General features: G+C 35.0%; 1 protein-coding gene across 1 annotated transcript in view; it reads left to right on the top strand.

Moving 5' to 3' along the window:
* The window catches only part of ERBB4 (erb-b2 receptor tyrosine kinase 4), a 777,579-nt gene that overhangs the window by 470,324 nt on the left and 289,112 nt on the right, over positions 1-18,143 (top strand). The window contains exons 13-14 of the mRNA XM_068968480.1: positions 6,022-6,154; positions 11,730-11,823. Coding sequence (XP_068824581.1) covers positions 6,022-6,154; positions 11,730-11,823 — 227 coding nt within the window. The remainder of the gene's footprint in view (positions 1-6,021; positions 6,155-11,729; positions 11,824-18,143) is intronic.

The raw sequence follows: 18,143 nt of genomic DNA, 5'->3' as shown, positions 1-18,143 counted from the left end.
AAGAAGATTCTTTACCATCTGTGCCACCAGGGAGGCCTCATAATTTCTCTGCTTAAATCCTTTCATTAATTTCCTACAGATCTTTTGCCAAAGCAGAAAAGCCTTTAAATGGCCAATAGTTCCTACATACTCTGGACATTGTTCACCTCAGTGGCTCATCAGATATTCCTTTTCCACTCAGTGTGCAAGTCCAGTCAGTTTTGTGAAAGCTTAATCTATTCCCTGCTCAGACTCTTAATGGCTAGATTTGTAAAACCCAATTTTCCCCAGACCTCTCTGCCTTAATAATTTTTATTTATCCTTCTCATCTCAGATTGTTGTCCCTCTTTCTGTGGGCTGACCTTATGACACCTACCCATTAGGTTAGGAAAATCATTATGTTCTCTCTCTAGACAGATAGATAGATAGAGATTGCTTATATATATATAGAATTATTTATCTAGTGCTGTCTTCCTAACTGGGCTGTAAGCACTACATAACACAATATGTATGCTATTTCATATGTCCTTCATACCCCCATTTCTTAGCAGTGTCCAGCCTAAACTAAGAAGTTTCTCAACAAATACTTTTAAAAGTAAACACGTGGGTATACTTGTATGTTTCCACATTTCTCTTAAGGACATTTAATGAGGGCATAGATAAATAAAAAACTGTGCATTATATAGTATAATATATAGTATATATTAATAATATGATGTCTAATCTTCATCATTACCCAGAGAGATAGATGTTATTATTTACTTACAGATAAGTAATATGTAAATAATTGCCCAAGGCTGCATGGCTAGTCATAGAGTAAGGATTTGATCTATGTTGATCCAATCAGAAAAAAAATGAACTATGACAACTAAATCATCTTTTTCAGCTTTCATAAAAACAATTAATGGTATCTGCCCAAAGACATTCCAAGTCAAACCCATGCCTCTACATATGGTAGGTAGTGTAAACAGCATATGTAGGTGGTCTTGTACAGTGAAAAAGAAGATATTAATTCTGCCTTTGTGCTTGCAGATAGGTACTTCATTTCAGTGTTTTGAGCTAATCCATTTACTTTCACACATAGCAAGATCCATTATTTAAGGTTGACTCTGTGTTAATGAAAGCAAGTTCAATATTCTCTGTAAAGGTCAAAATAATAAGCACATTATTATCTCTCCAATATTTTAATAGACAGATACAAATCAGATGTTATAATGAAAAAAAAAATTTTTGCAGCTTCCAAAAAAAAAGAAGTTAAAGGTTGCCTAATGGCTACATTGCTAAGCTGCATGCCACCGAAAAGGCCTTTTACGCCTTCCTTTGGGACTATCACCCTGGAGGGTCAGAGGGCTGTTGAATTCTTGGTACTGATTGAAAACTTCTTTTCTCTTAAGAATTTCAAAGTAGTTTCCTTGGTCTTTTGTTCTGTGCTTTGTGGAGATGTTTCCCAAGGTTTCACTCAGTAGAGTGACTTTTGGAAAGAGTCTGAGAAGAAAGTAATTATTATGATTTCCTACTTATTATTGCTTTGCTCCAATAAATACTGTTTCCCAGATTCACAACTGTTCTGAAATTGAGCAGCTGAATACAGACTAAGAAAAGTAGTAGGTAAAGAAAAGAAGGTAGGAGTCTGAGTGACGCTAATACTCTTCTTTAACTAATGTCAAAGGAGAGAACAGAAAATCGAAGGAGAAGGAACAAGAATGAGAGTAATTTTTTCAAGCCCCCCAAAATTAATGTGAATAGGTAAAATAAATAGATCAAGGAATTGATGGACTGTCATGAAATGGGCAGCACAAAGGTGTACTGATGGTTTTATCAACACCCTAAAGGAAGAAACTGAAAGCATATTTAAGGCTTGGACAGAAGTTGATATACGAAGAATGTGAGACATTGATTATATTTTCTACAAGGATAGGAAAGGGAGAGATTCATGATATTCTGCAGTATGATTTTGAATATAATCTGTTTATCTTTGCAAGTTGCTTTTATAATACAGCTATTGATTTTTTTTCCTTAAGGTTTCTTCTGATAATTATATTTATCCCATAAGCAAGTACATACAAAATTTGTATACAAATGTATGTATGTATGTATGTATGTGTCAGAATATGAAACACTCTATCAGTAACCTTAAAATGTCTCAATGCTTATAAAATGGGCATTCGATCATAATATTTTAGTATTTCTGCTCTTTTACTCCTTTCTAATCTTCATCTGTTGTATAAAATTTGATTTTACACATTTATATTCAGTCAGCTTGATTGAACTCTCTTTCTTATTCCTTATACCTTTATAAATTAATGGGAAGTTACTTGTACATCTAGGAATCAATGATATGAGACTTATGTTAAGATTTCCTTTCTACAGACATTTATTTTATACAGTGAAAGAGCCCTGTTTCTCTGCATTGTAAATGAATCAGAAGGAGAGACCTCTTGCTATTTGTTAAAATCAGTATAACAGCTAAACTGTCAGCCTTTCCTGAGTAAAATATCAAATCATTCAATTTTTGAATAATTTCCACAAAAGATGAGAAGAATAGTTACAACATATGCTATCTTAAGACATGGAATCAGTTAAGCGAAGTCCACAAACTTTATAAGTTAGCTAAAATAGTTAATATTATGAGAACAACATTCCTTTAAGTTTCAAGAAAACACTGTGTATAGTCACTGTTTCTTCAGATTATCTTTTAAAATTATTTTAATGTCTACTGCAAACACAAACTATATCATTAAAATAGCAAATTAAAAATTTATGTAGCTCAGAAGCCAAAAGCAAAAGAGATAAAATGAAAGAATAAAGAATTTGATTTTCCAAAATATGTCATGAAAAAGAGAAAAAACGGGAAGAGGATAGTTTGGATAAATAGTAAAATCGATGATTTTTAACTACAATGATCATAGTAAAGGTAATTTGCTACATACCCTAAGAGCTGGCTGATTGGGAAAGACTCTGATGCTGGGGAAGACTGAGGGCGAGAGGAGGAGAGGACAACAGAGGATGAAATTCCTGGATGGTATCACTGACTCAACAGACATAAGTATGAGTGGAATCCAGGAGATAATGAAGGACAGGGAAACCTGATGTGCTGCAGTTCATGGAGTTTCAAAGAGTTGGACACAACTTAGCAACTGAACAACAACAACTCTAATTAAAGGCAGAGGTTGTCAGATCAGATTAAAAAGGCAATACCCAACCGTATGCTGCCTACAGTACATAGACTTCAACCATAAAGACATATATATTAAAGGTGAGAAAATACACCCTGAGAGATAGATCAATAGACATAGATCAATAGATCAATAGAAAAGTCAAGAAATATGAATAGACCTGCAAGTATGAGGACAACTGATTTTACACAAATATGCAAAGATAATTTACTGGAAAAGGGATTGCATTTTCAACAAATGGTACTGGAAAAATTGAATATCTACATGCCAAAAAAAGAAAAAGATAGTGTCTGTGTTGGTGAATTTTATGTGTCAACTTGACTGAGTCATGGTTTCCCCAAGTATTTTGTTAAACATTATTTGTGGATGTGTTTGGAAGAGTGTTTCTGGATGAGATTAATATTTGAATTGGTGGACTGAGTGAAATGAAGTGGATAGGTATATTCTAATTCATTTAAGACTAAAAAGGACATACTTAGTCTCTCTGCCTGACTCCTGAAAGGTGCATTAGTCTTCTTCTGCCCTTAGACTGAGACTTAAAATATCTGTGCTTCTGGTTCTCAAGCTCAGACTAAAACTGTATTGTAGGCTTTTCAGGGTCTTCATAGCCTCTTGATAAGAGTGAAAGAGGAGAGTGAAAACACTGGCTTAAAAGTCAACATTCAAAAAACTAAGATCATGGTATGTGGTCCCATCACCTCATGGCAAAAAGATGGGGAAACAATGGAAACAGTGGCAGATTTTATTTTCTTGGGCTCCAAAATCACTGCAGATGGTGACTGCAGCCATGAAATTAAAAGACACATGCTCTTTGAAAGAAAAGCTATGACCAACCTAGAAAACAGAGGTCCATCTAGTCAAAGGTGTGGTTTTTCCAGTGGTCATGTATGGATGTGAGAGTTGGACCATAAGGAAAGCTGAGTGCTGAAGAATTGATGCTTTTGAACTGTAGTGTTGGAGAAGACTCTTGAGAGTCCCTTGGACTGCAGGGAGATCCAACCAGTCAATCTTAAAGGAAATCAGTCCTAAAGGACTGATGCTGAAGCTGAAACTCCAATGTTTTGGCTACCTGATACAAAGAACTGACTCATTGGGAAAGACCCTGATGCTGGGAAAGATTGAAGGCAGGAGGAAAAGGGGATGACAGAAGATGAGATGGTTCAATGGCATCACCAACTCGATGGACATGAGTTTGAGCAAGCTCTGGGAGTTGGTGATGGACAGGAAAGCCTGGCGTGCTGCAGTCCATGGGATCTCAAAGAGTCAGACATGACTGAGCGACTGAACTGAACTGACTGGGTCTTCAACTTGTAAACAGCAGACAGACTTCACAGCCTCTATAACTGTGTGAAACAATTTCTTATATCGAAGTATATAAAATATGTAGATACAGATATGAATATACCTATTTATTCTGTTTTTCTTCAGAATCCTTACTAATGCAGTATAATTTGCAAACTAACTATAAATGGGCTATATGGGCAAAAACCCATCAAACTTCTAAAAGGAAATATTAAAATTTTTGTTACTTTGGTTTAGACAAAAAATTTTAGATATAATGCCCAAAGTACAATTTATAAAAGATAAAATTGATAAGTTGCACTTCACCAATATTTTAAAATATGTACTTTTCAAAAGAGTGATAAGTAAATAAAAAGTTAAGACTAAGACAGGGAGAAAACATTTGCAGAATCTATAAAGAACTCTGGATGCTCAATAGTAAGAAAACAATCAATCCAATATAAACTGAGCAGAAAATTCAGTCCCACTTCATCAAAGAAGATAGCAAGTAAGCACATTAAAAGATGTTCAATATCTTTAATCATCTAGAAAATGTGAATCAAATCCATAACGAGATTACACTACATATTAGGAAGGCTAAAATTAAACAGGCTAGCTATACCAAGTATTGGTAAAGATGTGAGGAAACTTCAGTTCACAAGTTGAATTTGTTGGTATGGGGAATGTAAAATGCTACAATATTATGAAAAATTATCTGATAGTTTCTTTAAAAAAAAATTAACCCTCTGCCTACCATATTATCCACCCATTTCATTCCAAAAATGAATAAATAAATAAATAAAATGAAAGTGTATGTGCAAACAAATGTGTAAAATGAAAGTGTATGTGCAAACAGATGTGCACATGGATGTTCATAGTAGCTAAATTTTTAATAGCCACAAGTGGGAAATAATCTAAATGTCTAGCATTACGTGACTGGTTTAAAAATGTTCTATATGCATACAATGGGATATACTGAGTAATAAAAATGAATAAATATTGATACATGTAACAACATGGATAAATCTCGAAGTAATTATTCTGAGTTAAAGAAATTACCTAAAAAAGATACCATACTGCATATTTCTATTTACATAAAATTCTAGTTAATACAAACTAATGCAAAATTATTTATTTTTTCCACTTTTAATATTTGTTGTTTTATGATAATTATCACTTGTTCTATTTCTGCATGAATTCTTATATGAAATTGAAGCCAAAATGTTTGTTGTATTAGTGGAGCAAAGGGTTGGCTTTAGAAAGATATGTTCTGTTCCTTACCTTAACTGGAATGTTAATTTCTGTCACTCTCCCTCCCTAGAATTTTGATAGAGGTAAGAGGCATTTGTTCACCATTATGAAAGATGCAATGGTGCTCTCTACATACAGTGACTGGGGCTCTGCGCTAGGGAAATATGGAGCATAGAGTGAGCCATAGTGACTAGATAGGCAGACAGACGTCTGCCACAGATCTCTTTCACGACGACTCCTTTAGAAACAGCTTTACTTAGGAAGATTCATATTGACATGGTTAGATTGGACACAGGCTTCTGTTTTATTTCCCCTTGATTCTGGTGTTTTTCAGCTGCTGAAGGAATGGTGTGCAACCATCTCTGTTCAAATGATGGGTGTTGGGGACCTGGGCCAGACCAGTGCTTGTCATGCCGTCGCTTCAGCAGGGGAAGGACGTGCATAGAGTCTTGTAACCTCTATGACGGGTAAGGCATCTTATGTCATCTTTATCTCATGAGCTTTGAGGTATTGATTGGTTCAGATATTAAAATAATCAAAGAGTGGTAAAATTTCAGAATATGTGTGCTGGCCAAGACGTTTAAGGAGAGTTTGTGTGGCATAAAGAAAAAAACATAAAAAGGAATTGTTTTAAGAAGGAATAATTTTGAGTAAACAGATAGGTCAAAATGCATATTGACATATTGACTATTGTGTATATATTTTTTAAAGTATATAAATATGGATAATTCTTAATAGATTATAGAAATTTATACCTCTCCAAATTGAAAAATGTTTCTATTTTCTTTATGAAGGACATTATGATAAGTAATATTTCCTCTCATATGTGTCAACAATTTTTTTTCTCTTGTTTTCCTATTAATTTTCATCTGGAATGACTGCATAACTTTTGACTTTTTTTCCATGTAGATTGTGAAGCTATTTGATTGTGTATTAGGAACAACACACATTTCTATGTTTCAGACAAGCACAAAGCCCTATAGAGAAATTACCTTTGTATTTTCTAGTTGAAAAGGTTTTCTGAAAGTGCTTTGTCACTTTCTAAGGATAACCTAAGCTGTATTTTAAATCAGGTATTTTAAATTCCATCTACAATACTGCAACAATCAAATTGACAACAATAAAACCTAGTATATACCTCGTTGTGTGGCATTTCATATACTCATAAAATCACTTTAACCTAACATACCATTTCATGCATCACAGTTGTCCTTCATTAGTACTAAAATAAAAATTTTAGTACTGTCCCTGAGTCAAATTTCCGTATATTGCTCACTGAACAGGTTTTCAAGGGTTTGTAAAACCGTAGTTTTGAAGTTCTTTCTTCTGTCTTATAAATTGTCCCTATTTTAACAACCGTTTTCATAATCTCAGATAACATTGTATTTTTGCATTTTACATTAGAAGGATAAAAACCAAAGGATCTCAATAATAGTGATATGTCTCTTCTTTGAAAGATGACCAAGACCAATTCCCTCCACGAATTTAGGAAAAAAATACTAAAATTAAAAGTTTAAATGTATAATCACTTTAAAAAAGTTATTTAATAGTTTGAGATGGTGATGATGATTGTACAAGTCTGTGGATATATTAAAATAGCATTGGATTGTGCACTTTCAATAGAAGAACTGCATGATATATGCATTATATCTTAATAAAGACAGCATCCAAATAAAGGATTTAATAGTTTTATCAGGAAAATTCGACTTGAAACTTTGTAGAGCACGATCAACTCATAAAGTTGATAATGAATAGCAAATTATTTGCTACTTGCCTCATTGAATTGAATTCTATTAATGCTTGTTCATATTATTATGAAAGAAAGATATTTTCTGTACATAAAATACTTCAGATAATCATGCTTCTTTGTGTGTATAGCAATTGATGCCTTTAAAATGGAACTAATAGACTTTAATTTTATTAAGATACTGTTACAGTAAAAGTTTATTGAATATGTATGTGCATTTCTAAGGAGCGAATAGATTCTAGAAATCATTTTATCAAATAGTGAGAAGTAGTAGAATTAAATGTTGACCAATGTCAAAATGTAGTTGAAGTACCAAACCAACACTGGAAATCAGGACATCTGATTTTCATCCTGTTTCTTTCCAGAAGCCATTGTGTTTTCCTTAAATATTTCAGTTTTGAACTTGTCAGATATATGAAATTGATAATGTGGATGAATAGATTATCTATACTACTCTCTGTCTCATTTTTATGAGACAATGAAAGCTAAGCAAAGGAAAAATACTTGTTCCCTAAATACACAATAAACAGTATTGATTATCTGACTGTTTTGAAAGCTTTTGTGTGTGTTAGTCACTCAGCTGTGTCCAACTTTCGCAATTTCACGGACAGTACCCTGCCAGGCTCCTCTGTCCATGGAATTCTCCAGGCAGGAATACTGGAGTGGATTGCCATTTCCTTCTCCAGGGGATCTTCCTGACACAAGGATCAAACCAAGGTCTACTGCATTGGCAGGCAGATTCTTTACCATCTGAACCACCAGGGAAACCACATTTTCCAGATCATTAAATCAAATGTATTAATGTTTTTTGCCACAGGGATGGAGCCCTAGGAAATAATACACAAGGATTAGTTTAAAATATAATAAATGAAACCATGTTATAAATGTCTGATGTAATTCTTGCCTACACAATGATAGATTTTGCCACCTCCAACCTGTGATACTGGTAAATTTCTTCCAACTTTGCCTGGCAGACATGACAGCCTTTGATGAAAAATGAGCTTAAATCCTAACTTAATCACTTCCTATTTGAAATGTCCATCCTTGGATAATAACTAATTGTCCTAAATTCACTTTTTTTTTTAATATGGAAAATGGGACTAGTGTTGATATCATAAAATAGTTGTGATTATCAAAAGAGAAAAAAGTATAATAAAGTCTTGTTAGAATTCCTACCCCTAAAATAGTTATCTTTGTTTCCATTTAGTGTCTATAAATCTGAGCTGATTAAATGGTTAAGTAGAAGAGTCACTTTATACACTGCTGAAAATAAATACAAATATGAAATACAAAATCAGGGAACCTATTTACATATACAAATAGCTTGACTATCATAAAAGAAGAAATTCTAAAAGGAGGATTTTTTTTTAGGGGGAAACACTAAGTCAGGTAATCCTGGCTGTTAGCACTCAAATCCGTATCATACAAGTCATTCTATTTTGGCAATTTGTAACTCCAATATGGACTTCCCTGGTGACTCACTGGTAAAGCATCCACCTGCCAGTGCAGGAGATTTGGGTTCAACCCCTAGGAGGGGAAGATCCTCTGGAGAAGGAAATGGTAATCCATTCCAGTATTGTTGCCTAGGAAATCCATGGACAGAGGAGCCTGGTGGGCTTTGGAGTCTCAAGGAGTCAGACATGACAGGAGTCAGACACGACTTAGTGACTAAATAACAAGAACAACAAACTACAATACACAAGTATTCAAAATGAGCAAGAAAACTAATTGCCATGCAATCTTAAATGTGTTTTGTTAACTGGCAACATGGCTAAATGCTTCTGAAACATGGACAACAGAGAAACAACAGAAAGGGTATCAGTCTTAGCTCTTTGTAGTCATCTTTTACATTTCTCATTGAAACACTTTTTCCTTTTTAAGAGTAAACAGGATATTTAGGAAATAAAGTCTAAAGAAGTTAGGAGATCTAAGACAGAAATATTAATCTTGGTGCTGAGAACACCAACCAGTTCCAAAGCTTTTGCTCTTGATCACAGGATTGGTTAAAGTAGCACACACACAAAACTGTGAGAAATGTATAGAAGCAAAAACACAAAGTTCAGTAACCAATGCCCATGCTTCACGGAATGTGACTTGTTAGATCAGACTCATGTGAAAGAGGATCTCTGGCAAAGTTATAGCAGAATCCCTGGGAGACAGCAAAGAAAAAATGCAATGATGGAGACAGTGACAATAAAGAAACTGCAAGGAGAATCTGTTTTGAAAACAGAAAGAAAGAGAGCCAGAGGTTCTACAGGTGGAAGTCTAGTCTATAAAAGAAAAAGCCTCTAGATTATCTCTAGGACTCTTTTTATTCCTCATTTTATTCCTCAACTCTGTATATGGATAAGGGAGCTCCAGAGAAAAGACGAGGATGGCCTGTGTCTTAAAAACATAAAAATGATTGTCTTCATTTAGTATCCTAATTCTTTCATCACCCAAGAAGCTGTTTTCAGAAATGGTGCTTTGCTGATGATTGCAGACTTTGTTGTAACAATCATATAATCTCATTTACACATGATGTTTTTGATTCACTTTATAATTGAATTCCATTCCCCACCTCCACCAGCACCACATCATTTTAACCCTTATATTCTGAAGTTTTCCTCTGTTTAATATTTTATATCACTCATGTTGATGAAACATGCAAAATAAAAAAAATTATGTATTTGACAGTTTAAACTCTAGAAATTTTGTAAAATCTTAATCCATAACAAGCTAACACTTCAATTTAAGTGCAAAATCCATGTAAGTAAATATGTACATCCACACATAACTCATGCTATTTATTTTGAAAACCAAACCATTATTTTACCTTGAAGTAGAAGTAATCTTAATATAACCAACAGAAAATATAGCCCATGCTGTGGATTTCAATCATTGGTTAAGGCTTTATTATCACCAAATGAGATGTTTTGCTATGAAAAAAAGAATGGATACTAAGGAAAAATAAATTTGAATTTATTACCTGATTAATGCCCAATTGCCATATTTTCAGTGCTATCAGTTTGGAATGGTCACTCATGATACAAAGGCACAAAATAATAAAGTACCTGTAAATATTTAGTCAAATTTTGTTAATGATTCATAGCTGACATTCTAAATTGTTTATAGCCAACGCCTCATCCTCTCATACATTAGTGGAAATAACGTGGTTGTTTGCATATTATACAGTGTTGTGAGCTGTGCTAAGTCGCTTAAGTCATGTCCAACTTGTACGACCCAATGGACTGTAGCCCACCAGGCTCCTCTGTTCATAGAATTCTCCAGGCAAGAATACTAGAGTGGGTTGTCATTTCCTTCTTCAGGAATCTTTCTGGCCAAGGCACTGAACCTGCATCTCCTGTCTTCTGCATTGGCAGACAGGTTCTTTACCATAAGCACCACCTGAGAAGTCATACATAATGGATATGCAATTACTGAAATGAAAATTCTAGAGTAGATATTGATTAGAAAACTTATATATTGGTGACATTTAATATTCTAATAGCCACAAAATGTAAGGTTTGGGGAAGGGATGACCGTCATCCTAGATTTTAATTAAAAAGTTCCAGGATGTTATCCTTAAACTATTTTTTATTAATTTTATATCATATAGAATTACTTCAAAAAGAGTCTAAACTGAAAAGAATGTTGTGATATTAGATCAATAATCTAAGAAAATAAAATCTACCATGAAAAGATATTTTCTGTAATTCTCCAAGGCAGATATTTTGAAAGAAGAAAAGAAATCAAAGCATTTTTTGAAGTTTCACTAAAAATAAATTGAAGAGTCTTGGGATTTGAAGGACAAGATAGGGAACATTCATGTAACTTAGCAACAAGAAAAATACAATAGTTCTTTCAAAGTTTAAAAAATAAGGCTTCAGCCAAGAGTAAAATTTTATATAGAGACAAATAGGCACAGCCTTACTTAAAATAGCAGAAATGGTTCTGCTGTGTCATCAAAAGAGTAATACTTTCTTTTTTCTTTTCCTTTTTTCTTTCTTTCTTTTTTTTTTTTTTTTTTTTTTTTGAGATTGCTGGAGTATCTCTCACAAGAGAGAAGTTTCCTGAATGAGTCTGTCGTTGAACCCAATGGAGGGCAAGAGGAGCCATCTGGCTGCAGTTTATCTTTTCTCCTAATGGAGAACTTACTCGTTAATGTACAGGGAAATGATTCTGATGCTCCTGGCACATAGAGAAACAAACTCTAGAATTTACTCTGCCAATAGGACTCTTAGCAGATGTTACTTCATTTGTTAAGTTGACAGCTTGTTTGCTTACACTGCCTCATGCTGCTGGTGTTTTCACAGTGAATTTCGGGAGTTTGAGAATGGCTCCATCTGTGTCGAGTGTGACCCCCAGTGTGAGAAGATGGAAGATGGCATCCTCACGTGCCATGGACCGGTAAGCCTGAAGACATCTGCGGTTGTGTTGGCTTATTTGGTTTCATGTATGAATATCTGTTGAGTCATTGCTGTGGCGTTTATCCACCCATTAAATAGGTATTTTTAGAATGCTATGGGGAATCACATTCAATAATTTCCCCTCAGGAGGTTTACAGCTTAAAAGACTTAAAACTTCAGTTTCTTAAATATTTATTTCCAACATAATTATTAGAAATATATATATATGGTGTTGTCCTTAAAGATTGCATCGTGGTGAAAAGAGAGATACACAAATGACTAAGTGGAGGCAAAATAATTGATAAAACATAAATATGTATGAACTGTTTTAGGAACACATATGAGGGAGAAACTAAACCTTTGAGTTGAAAACTGGGGCACCAAAGAAAGCCAAAGAAAAGGTGTGTTTGAGCTATGCTTTTAAGAAGGATCTAGACTGAGGAATCATGTAAAGATTTGTAAATATGAAAGTTCATGTTTTATTTGAGGTAAACTGTAACATATTCATATCTATGTTTAGTCCTTTAACTTTGATAGCATTAGGAGGAAAAATTGAAAAAAGGGGGAAGGCAAGCTTTCGTAAATTAAAATCTAAGACTATGTAATAAAATACTGTGGCAGAGAGAAAAATTGAACCATGTTGATCAAAGGAGGGGCTGTAGGATTAGGAAAGTCCTCATGAACATGCTGACGTCTGTGTAGTTTGAAGTTAGTTTTATGGAGAAAAGTGATAATTATTTTTTAGACCTTCCTTTGGTTCCCATCATTCTTAAAATGAGACTTTTTCTTAATAATGAGGTCACTATGAGTTTGTCATTCCAAAGTGTCATATTCATCCTTCTTTAGACAAATTTTCAATTTATTTGTCTGTTGAATCATCTATCAGTAGAAAATTTGAGGACCAACATTTGAGTGTTGCCAAGAGGTCCATGCTGCTCTGTAAGAATTCATTTGAAATTTAAATAGCATTAATTTTTTTCTACCAGAGTGCTTATTCAGCACTTAATTAGCTTAGAAAAAAAATTATCATTGAGCCCTCCAAACTTCCATTAGGCCCCAGTGAGCTGTTGTAGAACTTCATCTAAAGAAGGATGTGGGATACTTGGACAGTTCAAAGGACTAACATGAGGATGATTAAGTTTGGAAAAACAAACCTCTGAGAAAAAGAAGTGATGTGATTTGGCCCAAAGAACCAAAGTCTAAAAGACAATTTAGTATGTAATGATCTCCAAGTAAGTATGCCAAGGGCATGTGTGGCTATTTTCTTTTTCTGCTAAGCGTAGTTAGTAATGGAAAATACAATTAATCTGCAGCATGAGAAATGTGGATTCTGTAAAGAATGTTCGGAAACAGGAAAGTAAAATTCCATTCTGGGTTGTTAAAGTAAGTTGACCTGTCTCTGTAAAATTTGTCTAAAAACTATCATATCTAGGAACCATATGTCTGAGAATGAAAAAAAAAAAAAAAAGGATCTTTCAGAGAAAGAGAGTTTGAAATCATACAGTAACAATAACCAAGAATTTGGCCATCTTCTCTGAACAAGGCAAACTGCAAAATCAGTCCTGTTCCTGTTCCACTCCTTATGCTGCCTCCTGTGGTATACAAGTATGCTAGGAAATAACTAGCTTATTGATGTCTTTGTTTTTACAGTCTGTTCCTCAAAGGAATTGAGATAGTTCTTAAAAATACACATTAAAAAGCCTTGAAAGTGAATATTCTTGCAATTTTTAAAATTATTTGATAATCAAGAAAGAATGAAAAAACAGATTTTTAATGAACATATTTTGATTCTGTAAGGATGGCATTGGTGGGTCAAATGCTTAAAATCACTATTCATTGCTAAAATTGTGAATGAATACTTCTAGAGATTAGAGAAGGCAAAAAGTCAAAAGTACAAAAAGCTCAGTAAAGTTGAATCACTCAGCTATAAAAGATCAGAGCATGAAATCAAGAACACTGGCTTGATCACTTGATCAGTAAGCCTTGAAATGCTAAACAAGAGCATAGTGTTTTTTCGGTTATTCTATCTGAAAAAACTGCCAGATTTGAGCTTAAGCAACATTATGTAAAGTGTATGCCTGTTTCTGGGTCTACATGTTGTTTATCAAAACTGGAGACAGTAGTGGTTTATGTGTCATGTAACTGGTATATATCACTTAGGATGTCCAAGAGGTTCAGGAAACTTCTTCATGAGACTGACATTATGATGACACAGAAGAAGTCATAAAGCTAATTGGAATTCCCGCACCTGGCCTTGTGATGTATTCTGTTGAAACCTCATTTTCTTGATCTGTCAGTGTTTCCCTGATGATAATAATAGATAAATATTTATATTTGTCAAACACTATTACACCTGAAACATACTATCATGTGCTCCATTTAAAATATAAAGAAATTGAACCCATTGTAATGCTAGAAAGTTATTGCCAAACTCAGCAAGTTAGTAAGATGTGGAGCTGGAATTCAACTATAGAAATTTTGACACCAAATTCCACACCCTTTTCATTTCACTTTTTTTTTTTTTCTCTAGACAACAATGTCTATAATGTAGTAAGAATAACGCTATCTGGGAATATACATCACCAATGGATGTAAAAGGGATGGCATTATCTTATTTAAATGTGACATGTTCAGGGTAATCTTGAGAGGGATAGATCTGAAATAAAAGCAAGCCTCTGGTTTTGTATCCTTGTCTGTCTGCCCTTGGTTTTATTTATTTTATTCTTTATTCTAGTTCTTCCTCTTTTGTAAAACAATTTCATCTTTTCTGACACACTTTCACTATTCCTGTATAGTCCTATCAAGAAAGATAAGACAGGGAATGCAAGAAGAAAAAGGACATCAGATAAAGTCAAAGGAGACCAAAATACAAGCCAGAGAGGCAGCAAGAGGGGAGAAAGCCTAGGAGATGGGACCCGACAAAAACTAAAGTAGCTATTAAAGTCAGGTTGATAAAGCTTATGTTGCCATCATAAGTGACCACCATATTGCAGTAGACTACAGAAAAATATTTAAATATATTTCATGGAAAGTGCCCTGAAAGTCTGGGAAGCTTTCTCGGACCCTCCCCCTCATCCCCACTCTGTAATGGTCTGGCATTCCAAGAAGCTTTGAATTTATGGCACCTCTGGTGGCTCAGACTGTAAGGAATCTGTCTGCAATGCAGGAGACTTGAGTTCAGTCCCTCAGGAATGTTCCCTCAGGGTCAGGAACATTCCCTAGAGAAGGCAATGGCTACTCACTACAGTATGACACCCCTCATGGCAGAAAGCAAAGAAGAACTGGAGAGCCTCTTGATGAAAGAGGAGAGTGAAGAAGTTGGCTTAAAACTCAGCATGCAGAAAACTAAGATCATGGCATCCAGTCCCATCATTTTATGGCAAATAGGTGGGAAAACAATGGAAACAGTGACAGACTTTATTTTGGGGGGCTCCAAAATCACTGCACATGGTGACTGCAGCCAGGACAGTAAAAGACACTTGCTCCTTGGAAGAAAAGCTATGACCAACCTAGACGGCACATTAAAAAATAGAGACATTACTTTACCAGCAAAGATCCATCTAGTCAAAGCTATGGTTTTTCCAGTAGTCATATATGAATGTGAGAATTGGACTATAAAAAATGCTGAGTGCTAAAGAATTGATGCTTCTGAACTGTGGTGTTGAAGAAGACTCTAGAGAGTTCCTCGGACTGCAAGGAGATCCATCCAGTCCATCCTAAAGGAGATCAGTCCTGGGTGTTCATTGGAAGGACTGATGCTGAAGCTGAAATTCCAATACTTTGGCCACCTGATGTGAAGAAGCGACTCATCTGAAAAGACTCTGATGCTGGGAAAGATTGAGAGCAGGAAGAGAAGGGGATAACAGAGAATGAGATGGTTGAATGGTATCACCGACACGATGGGCATGAGTTTGAGTAGGCTTCAGGAGTTGGTGATGGACAGGGAGGACTGTTGTGCTGCTGTCCATGGAGCCGCAAAGAGTCAAACATGACTGAGCAACTGAACTGAATGGACTCACTCCAGTATTCTTTCCTGGAGAATTCCATGGGCAGAGGAGCTTGGTGGGCTACAGTCCTGGTGTATCGGAGTCAGACACACTGAATGAATGACTAACACTTTCACTCTTCACATGTACATAAGATCCCCACATCGTGGCAGCAGGGAAAGAGAGGCCGGAAAGTTTAGCATCAGCAGTTTCTTAAATTGCTTCCGCTTAATTTCATTATCCATAGTAAGACACACCTCCCATCTAGTGGGAGGGAATTTCTATATTCTATGAAGCTGAAAGTTCAGAGAATTAGATACTGGTGAATCATGGCTTTGTCTTTTACAGTAACTACCAAAGAAAAATGTCAATTGTCACTGAGAAAAAAATGAAATGTTTCTGTCGGGATTTAGCCTATCCTTTAGTTTTCTGTCTAGATTACTGAGTTCAAGGATAGCTTAAAATCAGAGATAAGGAAGAATATTGCCTTCACCTTTGTTTGCTATTACTGCGTTTATGAGTTCATTCCCGGGGCCTAGAATCTTAAAAGTTTTTGGAAAATAATGATAGAAGTGTTTGCATTAGACACACATGTATTTCTTTACATCTTTTAATTAAGGAAATGAGATGAATCAGTACATTTCATTCCTCTTGAGATTTGTCAGACTATCTTTTTGTTGTGGCAGCTCTGGACATTTGATTTCATATCATGGTAATATAGTCAAATAGTTAAGAGATGCTCTAACTATAAGGAAGTTAAAATATATATCCTATTAAAGTATGCCTAAAGATTAAATGTGAATTTAATTTTAACTTTGTAAAACTTTTACATCTGTTGATTTTACCTAGACATTTTTTTACATTAGAAGAATTTTATAGAAAAAAAATTCCTAATTCTATGACTGCCTAATTTACTCCTAGTAAATTTTATTCCTGTGTTCTGAAGATGACATCAGCTTGTCTCTTGTCTTGTACAAAGTATGCCACTGAGCTTACTTGCACAGTAAATGATTTTGTATAATAGACAGCATTACGTGCCTAAGTACCTATGAGCAGGTGTTAAAATTGGAAGCATGTTAAGTATTCTTTTTTGGTAGGAACTAAGTTGCCAGTAGCAAACTCTTCAGGTTGAACAGCAATTCTATTTCATAGGAAAAAATATATATGTATATAAATATTGAATATATGTATATACATGTGTACATGCTTATATACATATAAAATACATATAGGAAATTAAGAAAAATGAGACATAAATATATCTATATCTGCTTATCTAGTTAGATCTTAGTTAGACAGATTGATAGATTCTCACTTCAAAATAGTCAAAAAGGTAATTGATTGAATCTCACCAGTCTAAGATTTCCATAAATTTCTTTCAGATTACCCTTTTTTTCTTTGCACTGCTATTCTTCATAAGCTGCATTTATCTTTAAATTTTAAATATTATATATTTTTTAAATTTTATTTTTGTATATGTTTTAAACATTTTATTTTGTATTGGTATATAACCAATTAATAAACGATGTTGTGACAGTTTCTGGTGGCAGCAAAGGGATTCAGTCAAACATATACATGTATCCATTCTCCCCCAACACCTCTCCCATCCAGGCTGCCACATAACATTGAACAGAGTTCCATGTGCTATACAGTAGGTCCTTGTTAGTTATCCATTTAACATAAAGCAATGCATACATGTCCATCCCAAACTCCCTAACTATCCCTTCCTCCCACCCTTCACCTCGGAAACATATTCAGTTCAGTTCAGTCGCTCAGTTGTGTCCGACTCTTTGCGACCCCATGAAGCGCAGCATGCCAGGCCTCCCTGTTCATCACCATCTCCCGGAGTTCACTCAGATTCACGTCCATCGAGTCCGTGATGCCATCCAGCCATCTCATACTCGGTCGTCCCTTTCTCCTCCTGCCCCCAATCCCTCCCAGCATCAAAGTCTTTTCCAATGAGTCAACTCTTCACATGAGGTGGCCAAAGTACTGGAGTTTCAGCTTTAGCATCCTTCCTTCCAAAGAAATCCCAGGGTTGATCTCCTTCAGAATGGACTGGTTGGATCTCCTTGCAGTCCAAGGGACTCTCAAGAGTCTTCTCCAACACCACAGTTCAAAAGCATCAATTCTTCGGCGCTCAGCCTTCTTCACAGTCCAACTCTCACATCCATACATGACCACAGGAAAATCCATAGGCTTGACTAGATGGACCTTAGTCGGCAAAGTAATGTCTCTGCTTTTGAATATATTATCTAGGGTGGTCATAACTTTTCTTCCAAGGAGTAAGTGTCTTTTAATTTCATGGCTGCAGTCACCATCTGCAGTGATTTTC

This window comes from Capricornis sumatraensis, chromosome 3 (assembly GCF_032405125.1).
Source record: "Capricornis sumatraensis isolate serow.1 chromosome 3, serow.2, whole genome shotgun sequence".
Classification (NCBI taxonomy): Eukaryota; Metazoa; Chordata; class Mammalia; order Artiodactyla; family Bovidae; genus Capricornis; species Capricornis sumatraensis.
Note: the sequence above shows the minus strand (reverse complement) of the source record. Positions and strands in the feature narration are given on the sequence as shown.